The following is an 8530-nucleotide window of genomic DNA, read 5'->3' as shown; positions in this document are numbered from 1 at the left end:
GCACAGCTTAATTTGCAGCTAAGACAAAACATTAGTGTTAAAGCCGATTACTAGTCGGTTATTGTAAAAGTAGGGGGGCTTTTTACAGTACCCGACAATATGTCCCTAAATCATATGACACGTGTATAGTGCATGTATTGTCATCACATTCACACCTCTGGCATAAGTGGCCAGTCGTTGTAAAAAACAAAACAAACGAACTTAATTAACAACAACAGTGTTGTAGGCAAAAGGTTGTTTATTCTCTTTATTGAGAATTAGTATTAATACTTTTTTTCGAATATTCGAATACCGATTACCGATTTTGACATTCGAATACCAAACGTTTGATCGAATATTCGAATATTCGTTTGCATCCCTACTTTAAACTATTCCACGGAAGCTGTATTTAATGTTTGTTACATTTTTTCGTTTTGTATTTATACTCAAAGTTCAATAAATTTCTCTCTATTAACAAAGCATATGTATGAATATAATCAATCTGATTAAAATCCTGATCTTCTGTACACGAAGATCTGACCGTCACCAGTTTCAAACCGTTTTCATTACATTTCGGATTTCCAATATCGCTAAAAATAGATCAGCCAATGAAATCGCCTGTTACGGAATGAATGTAGGCGCGATCATCAAAATGGCGATACCCATGGCTATCCGGAAAGTTGTTGGTGAAATGGAATTTATAACGGCCTTAAAACACAATCAAATGGAAATTCTAATGGAAATACTGAACGGAAATGATTGTTTTGCAATACTGCCAACTGGGTATGGTAAATCATTGCCGTACCAAATGTTCTTACCAGTAAAAAGAGCTCTTAATCCTGAAAATCATGACACGGTGTTGGTATGCTGTCCCCTCATCTCCCTTATGGAAGACCAAGTCAGACGAGTGCAGCAGTTTGGAGTAACAGCTGCCTTGAGAGGTTTGTTTAAAGTCAACATTCTGTCCTTTTTCTTACTTTGTAGCATAGATTTATATTACTGATCAACTGAGTTATTCAGGTTATTGCTGTTTATTTCGGGTGTCGGAGGTTTCGTCACACTACCAGTTCGTCACACTGATTTTATATAGTAAATTCAAAGAGGTTTCGTCACACTTAATTTATATGGGAGATAATAGATATTACCAATGTGTGAACAAACAATGGATAATAAATGTGCCACTGATTAGTTGTTTGCATTCATCAGTAATCAAATTAAACTCAATATTAATAATTAATATCATAATTTTTAAATGGCCAGCTGACTTATTTAATTAATCACAATCATGAAATTTCAAAGATTTTATTACCTTATAAAATATGTGTGAAATACAATATCATTAATTTGGACTATCTCTTTTTCAATAACTATGTAAAAAGTGTGACGAAACCTCTTTTGTATTACTATATAAAATCAGTGTGACGAACTGGTAGTGTGACAAAACCTCCGTAATTCTTTATTTCCATAATGGACCAATTAATTGGTCAGACATCTGTGGACTAGCTATAAAATTAAAAAAAAAAACATTAGAAACCAATATGTCAAATTTAAACTCGGGTGCAAGAATTTTAGTTTACTGAATTATTGAAATAAATTGTGCTTTTCAGGCACAGACCAAGACGCCAATGAGGCAATTGACGATGGGACGATCAGTGTGATATTTGCTTCACCAGAGGCACTTGCAGAAGAGTGGGTCAGGCAAATTAAAGATGTATCATTGATAGTTGTTGACGAGTGTCACACAATTTCAATGTGGTAGGTTTTGTAAAATATAATTACAATTTACAAAACAACAAGAAAGAACCTAGACTAAATGTAAACCATGTTCCTGTGTATCTGGTTATGTGAATATAATAGTGATATTTTGTCATGCACTTTATAAGCATGTGTAACATTTACAATGGTTGTGCTTTGTACATGGTATGGTATGCAAACACTTGGGAGTCTGATACAACCGATACAAATTATTTTCAGTCATTTATAACTTTTAAAGAATTCCAAGTTTTATCAGACTGACTGAATATTTACAAGACGGCATTCTTACAAAATGACTGTAATTTACAAATAACTATAAATATGTATTTTTTATTAAACAAACTTTTTTATTTATTTAGGGGTGGTCTAGATGTTGACGAGGAGAAGGCCTTTCGGAAGTATTTCCGCTATATTGGAACATTACGCTCAATATTTCCAGACGCAACAGTGTTAGCCCTGAGTGCTACTTGTACTTTGAAAATGAAAACGCAGATAATGAGCAATTTGAATCTTAGTGGAAAGGCCCGAGTTATTGAAACCTCTCCAAACAGAGCCAATATCAAATATGTTGTAAAAAGAACACCAATTGCCATTGAGGAAACCTTTTTTTGGTTAATAGATAAATTGTGTGAATTGAAAAAAGACTTCCCAAGGATTTTGATATACTGTAATTCCATCAAAGATGTATGCCAACTTTTTAACTATGTTGTTACTGAAACAAATTTAATGGATCAAAATGTGGTTGAAATGTACCATTCTGAAACGCCGCAAGAAAAAAAAGAACACATTGTGCAAAATTTAGGGCTTGACTCCCAAATGAAAGTAGTTATTGCAACAACAGCTTTAGGCTTGGGTGTTGATGTCAAGAACTGCCATGGGGTGATTTTATTTGGACCACCAAAAGATGTTGTTGATCTGTTACAGGAAAGTGGACGATGTGGTCGTAATGATGAGCCCTCAGTCTGTGTTATTTTTTGTAATCGGTATCAATTAAATCATATTTCAAAAGAAGTGAAGGAAGTAATAGGTTCTGTGGAATGTAGGAGGAGGTGTTTGTTGAAAAACTTTACCAGTGAAGAGGTTGTCTCAGACCCAGCACATATGTGCTGTGATCTCTGCGTTTCTCACTGCAACTGTGGTTCCTGTACACCCCATCCCATAGAAGTTTTAGTAGGTACTTTTTCCGCTAAAGCAGAAGATGCATTGGTCAGTAGTGACAGTGATACTATTTCCTACGAATATGAATCTGATGTCAGTTTCGATGGTGGCTTTGAATGAAAATTATAAAAGACAACAAAAACATATCTTAGAATTTAAATTATAAGATTTAATTTCAAAAATGATGTAGTATCTAATAAAATACAATCATGTACTAATATTTTGCCTCACCACATATTAAAAAACAATTGTTATAGTCAATGGCTATAATTCACTATATACCTTATGCAAGAAGAAAAATGAACAGTATAATGAATATAGCATTTTAATGAAGAATAAAGTTAAAATTAAATTATAAAATGTTGTAGATTTTATCTTGTTCAGCTTTTTATGTGAAGCACAATTAAACTTCACACAAATGTTTCATGCGCAAGAAGCAGCTCCTTTGCTCATAGGTCAAGGTCACTCTTCTGAGGTTAAAGGTCAAATTTAACCACATCCTGAGTTTTTATAGAGTTTATAATTGAATGCAGCAGAAACTAACATCTTCAGTCTGATTGTGCCTCACCACATTATGCATATTTTATATTGACCTAAAAACGTTTAATTTTAACAGGTATATATTTGATTGAATATATTTACTACAAACAGGCGTATTTTGTTGCTATTGCACCCTTGTTTACATGTACAGTTGTACTTCAAAACACAAAACGAAAAGACATTGGAAAGATTACATGTTCTTATTCCGCAAACGTCTGAATGGCAATTCTGGCTTGTGTCTGGCAATCATTACTGGCAAACCAACAAAACAGTCACTGAAAGGATTGCTGCTTTTTTGCACAATTTTACGGCAATGAAGTGTGCGGCCAGGACGAACTTCTAAACCATTAATAGACAGCAAATCTATCAAAACCTTTTTGACATCCTCCTTGTATGAAGGAAGTTTGTGAAACCCTTTTCTTTTTTTTACTTCACACATAGCATCAAAATGTTTAACTGCATGAACAAGATGGGGAAATTCTTTTGAATGTTGCACAATACTGTCTTTTGTTTGAAAGCCATGTGTTGCATTTTTGGTGTCTCTGTTTAAAATTTCAACAAATTCATCCAAAGACAAATTATTGTTCTTCCCACCTGAAATATTGATAAATCTGTTTGCAATTAAGCGCTTTGATTGGTGAGCCGGTAATGTGCCAGACACAAGTGCTGTAAGATGTACACTTCCTATCAAATATTTAACTTTGTTGGTCCTGTTGTATATAGGCGTTTCAAATTTGGCACTCCTTACTACTCTGTAGCCATCACCCATATCAACAGCACTGTTTAAGTTTTGGTGAAGAGCTGTTAGACGGAAAACTGAAACAAGATAGTCATTCAGTTCATCTGTTTGCCTAAGCAATGAGTTTGTTGTTTGGACCTTGGCAGACATGTTAACTTGATGTTTAGTTTTTTCATGCATTTTCAAAGATGTTACATATTTATACCTTGAATTACAGAAGTGGCACTTGAAATTGTCATTTTCAATAGAATTAACCCAGTAATTTTCCTCGTGATCAGGATCTGCGAGCACATTCTGCAATTCTGCAAATAAATCATGAGGAAAAATCTCTTTTACAATTTCACCACACTTGTCATTTAGCCATTGTAACTGTTGATCTGCTTCCCAATCTTTTATGCCTTGTGGTACTGGAATAGTTGAATCACAGCTATCCAATTCAAATTTCTTAAGGAACAGCACACAGCAAATGGCATCAAACAATGTGTAATATAGCTGCTTATATGCCCGGTAAGAGTTTTTTACTTCGCCCTTGACATTTCGCGCATTCAGTAAGTTTCTGTAATAATGTACAGTTCCCCTATCTCTGGAAGACTGTGTATTGTATGACAGCCTGTGGATTGCCTATAAAACAATGCAAAAGGATGAGTTAACCTCACAATAATCAACTGCAGTTATATTTAAAATGTTTCAGGATATATATATTACACTTGACCTGTACCATAGAGGACAGTAATACATATTCAAATTACATTATATCAGTCTATCCATATTATTGTATTAAGATATCTGTCTGACTGAAGGATCGAACCACCTTGCAAACCAGCTGAGATTGGTTGAAAGTGTATGATATATGTTTTACCAACTAAAAAGAAAAGTAGACAAATGTTTCGTGACTATACCTCCAGAAAATTCATTAAGCGATGAAAATCCTCTATCTTTGAAATGAAGCCTTCTAACCTCTCTAAGCCACTGTCAGCATTTCTCATTGCTTGCTGAGCAACCTGAATTTTTTCATCAGTCAGTCTGTCTCCTTAAATATAAAATAAAAAGTTTAGCATGCTTGATGAAAATTAGACACCAATTTATACTATAGAAAAGGTCAAGTATTAAATAAACAAGAGATGTTAGTGAAACATTTATGCCCCCTTGGGAGCCAAATTGTTAGTAGGATTTGGACACTTTAATAAAATATGGACAATCAGAAAACCTTTTTTCAGCTTACAGTCACACTGACCTTGACCTTTGACCCACTGACCTCAAAATCAATAGGGTTCATCTGCTGGTCATGACCAATAAGCCTACCTAGTATGAGGTCCCTGGGTCAAAGCGTTCTCAAGTTATTGATCGGAAACCGTTTTTCATGTTAAGGTCACACTGACCTTGACCTTTGACCCACTGACCTCAAAATCAATAGGGTTCATCTGCTGGTCATGACCAATACACCTACCAAGTATGAGGTTCCTGGGTCAAAGCGTTCTCAAGTTATTGATCGGAAACCGTTTTTCATGTAAAGGTCACACTGACCTTGACCTTTGACCCACTGACCTCAAAATCAATAGGGTTCATCTGCTGGTGATGACCAATACACATACCAAGTATGAGGTCCCTCGGTCAAAGCGTTCTCAAGTTATTGATCGGAAACCATTTGGTATTCCGACCGACCGATAGACAGACAGACAGACCGACCGACCGACCGACCGACATGTGCAAAACAATATACCCCACTTTTTTCAAAAGGGGGCATAAATATTCTTTTGCTTAAAGAACTTGTTCACTGTTATTCTTTTGATATAGAAAGTATTACTTATAATTTTAAAGACTGGCATTTTGAAGTGTAAGCAAGTATAAACCAGTGTCATATACATCTTAAGACTAAATTACACTTAGAAAAAGTTTCCTGTATAGATGTATAATATATATCTAGTAAAGGTACATACTTTAAAGAGACGAATGTATTTAAATAGTCTATTGTATATCATTTTGATATTGGCAAAAGATTTTCTTCAATCAGTAACGAAGCCACAAAAATGGCTTAAAATAGCTGATTTACTCAATTTTTACTTTTATGTAAAATCTTAAGCATAAAAAATACATGAAATAACCTCCAAAAAAAACTTCTTCAACAATCTCCCCATCCTTCTTGGGAACGTATTTCTCTGTCAAGTTTTGCAACAACCTTATGACATCTGCTGTTTTCTTTTCATCACAATCAAAAAGACCAAGAGAATACTGTAAATAAAAACAAGATATTTAACTTAAATGCTTTCAAAACATAATAAGAAATGTTTATGCTCTTTAAGTAAAATCTTCACAACGTTAATTAAGGTTTCTGCACAACAGTACAATGAAAAGTAATACAAGGTTTGCAATATATATGTATCAATTGGTATTTAAATGAATTCTTTCTAAATTAATCAAAGAAATGAACTAAAACCACATATATGACGGGATTATATGTAAAATAAATGACCTTATTAAATCACAAGATTTACCTGCGAAGTTTTCATTCCAGCTTCATTACTGTGGATATGCTCCAGATGGCCAGGGTAAATTTTCCCAAACAAATCTTCCATTTGTTTAATATTTTGGATAACAGATCTGGCCACAAGGAACGTTAGTTCTTTTTGTAGACTGTCAATGTCCCCTTCAGATGGTATAAAGTCAACGGCTGTCATGCTGTCCACTGTCCTAACAGGAGTGCCTTCTTCCTTCTTTATTACAATCCGGTCAATGACGCCTGGAAAGTATAATATTTTGTGCCATGTCTTACGTGCCCGAGAGAGGTTAAAAGTTGTCAGACAAAATAAATGCCTTGTACATATATTGGTGGGCAAATCAGATCATTCGAAAAAGGTTATTTCTAGCTATGCCAACTGTGAATCCATACTCTTTCTGTTACTTAAAAGTATGAGTTCCACAACATATAAAATTCTGTTTTTTGGCAAAATCATTGAAAATATACATGTTATGTTTCAATTGATATTTTAATGGTTACTGTAATACTCGATTAACCAAATATAGTTTTCACTGATGTAATGGACAAAAAAATCTTACCAATAACGTTAAAAAGATGTATTGACTGTGTTGAATTTTTAGAAGTCCTGTAAGAGGGTACTATATTTTTATCCCAGTTATCGCCAACAAGTTGATATGTCATACTGTCACCCTTGCACCATTTTTCCTTCACTTCTAACAGTTTTTCATCAAGATTACTTTGCCAGGACTGCAGTTTATTTCTGACTGTCTCAGGAAAGACACATACACCTAACTTAGCCAAGCGTTTCATGTCCTGAAAAACAAGGGAACTTTTAACTTATTCATGTACATTAACAGGACATCACAGAGAATCTTGGCACCCTCTATCGAATAAGCTTTTTGAGTATCTTAATTATAACTCTTGTTCATAAACATTAGAAAATTAAGCCAGTATCCTTCTTTCAAACAAAACTAAAAAGAAAGGTGACCATGACCTTGACCTAGTCTCATCATTCTTAGTAAGCACAATTGCTGCACAAGTAAAGCACTTGGGGATCATCCTGGCCAAGTTTCATTGAAATCCTGCTTATAGTTCCAGATAGAATCAACAAATGCCAAAATATCAGGATGTTTGTGATTAAGTCTAGCTTACCTGATGTGTACACCCTCCATGAAGAAGTACCATTCCATTCAGATACTGCAATGTAGTTGCTTCCCTGTTTCGTCCATGTAATATTATACCTATTATATTATAACAATTTACAGTTGTCATACATAATAACATATTTCTTACATCAAGTAATAATAATTAAAAGAATTCAACTAGAACAAGTCAATGTCATTATGATTTAGCTCTCAATGTGTGATACAATTAGCTTTTCAGGCATAGCCATAACATAACTAAACTGCATTACCAGAGTAAGATAATACAGTACACACATTATTTGTTGTTGTATGGCAACATCTACAGTATTTTATTATATTTTAATCAAGATTGATCTCTTCAAATAGTTTAAAAAAGATGCCATATTCATATGTTATAATTATCCTTCAATCTTGTCTTACTATCTTTTATAGAATCAGACAGGATACATACAGATGGTGCGCTAATATACTCTTACCTATTGCAAAAAGGGCATGGTGAAATTCCTTGCTTGGTACTGACATTGGGATGCTACTGGTTACCATGGATGACACAATGCGTAAAGTGTTTGGAGCTCCAAGTAATAGGTCTTGGTATAAGTGGTCCCAGGAGAATTCCATTATCCCTTCATAAGTTTTATCAGTCAATGCGAAGTCCGAGTGCCGTTTACAAATAGTTTCACATTCATTCTTTACTATCTTTGCAGCATAAGCAGCAAATTGATCTTTGCTGGTTGTTTC

At 34.3% G+C, this 8530-nt stretch overlaps 2 protein-coding genes across 5 annotated transcripts; one reads left to right on the top strand and one right to left on the bottom strand.

Annotated features, from left to right (window-relative positions):
- The first annotated feature begins 626 nt into the window (after positions 1-626).
- Positions 627-3267, top strand: LOC128219712 (uncharacterized). Its single transcript, XM_052927643.1, has 3 exons — positions 627-920; positions 1587-1734; positions 2094-3267. The coding sequence occupies exons 1-3, from the start codon at positions 632-634 to the stop codon at positions 3010-3012; spliced, it is 1356 nt and encodes a 451-aa protein (XP_052783603.1). The 5' UTR covers positions 627-631; the 3' UTR covers positions 3013-3267.
- Positions 3268-3281: 14 nt separating this feature from the next.
- Positions 3282-8282, bottom strand: LOC128219711 (uncharacterized). Of its 4 annotated transcripts, none has more exons than XM_052927639.1 (7): positions 8269-8282; positions 7800-7888; positions 7226-7460; positions 6664-6908; positions 6274-6400; positions 5071-5201; positions 3282-4792 (listed from the first exon to the last, which is right to left on the bottom strand). In XM_052927639.1, the coding sequence occupies exons 2-7, from the start codon at positions 7830-7832 to the stop codon at positions 3623-3625; spliced, it is 1941 nt and encodes a 646-aa protein (XP_052783599.1). In that variant the 5' UTR covers positions 7833-7888; positions 8269-8282; the 3' UTR covers positions 3282-3622. The 4 variants fall into 4 exon arrangements, with proteins under 4 accessions (XP_052783599.1, XP_052783600.1, XP_052783598.1 ...); XM_052927640.1 differs by lacking the exon at positions 8269-8282 and having other exon boundaries at positions 3282-4248; positions 4377-4473; positions 7800-7927; XM_052927641.1 differs by lacking the exon at positions 8269-8282 and having other exon boundaries at positions 4058-4248; positions 4377-4792; positions 7800-7930.
- Between the last annotated feature and the right edge of the window lie 248 nt (positions 8283-8530).

Source organism: Mya arenaria, chromosome 15 (genome assembly GCF_026914265.1).
Source record: "Mya arenaria isolate MELC-2E11 chromosome 15, ASM2691426v1".
NCBI classification, from domain to species: domain Eukaryota; kingdom Metazoa; phylum Mollusca; class Bivalvia; order Myida; family Myidae; genus Mya; species Mya arenaria.
The sequence above is the reverse complement of the archived record's forward strand: the minus strand, read 5'-3'. Positions and strand labels throughout refer to the sequence as shown.

What these genes read in the sequence shown, in the direction of transcription:
- LOC128219711 (XM_052927638.1), bottom strand. Translation starts at nt 7,919, where the DNA reads ATGACAACTGTAAATTGTTATAATATAATAGGTATAATATTACATGGA. An exon ending in ATGGAGGGTGTACACATCAG is followed by an intron (nt 7,461 to 7,799) that starts GTAAGCTAGACT and finishes CTTGTTTTTCAG; the next exon opens with GACATGAAACGCTTGGCTAA. An exon ending in ACATCTTTTTAACGTTATTG is followed by an intron (nt 6,909 to 7,225) that starts GTAAGATTTTTT and finishes TATACTTTCCAG; the next exon opens with GCGTCATTGACCGGATTGTA.
- LOC128219712 (XM_052927643.1), top strand. Translation starts at nt 632, where the DNA reads ATGGCGATACCCATGGCTATCCGGAAAGTTGTTGGTGAAATGGAATTT. An exon ending in AGTAACAGCTGCCTTGAGAG is followed by an intron (nt 921 to 1,586) that starts GTTTGTTTAAAG and finishes TGTGCTTTTCAG; the next exon opens with GCACAGACCAAGACGCCAAT. An exon ending in TGTCACACAATTTCAATGTG is followed by an intron (nt 1,735 to 2,093) that starts GTAGGTTTTGTA and finishes TTATTTATTTAG; the next exon opens with GGGTGGTCTAGATGTTGACG.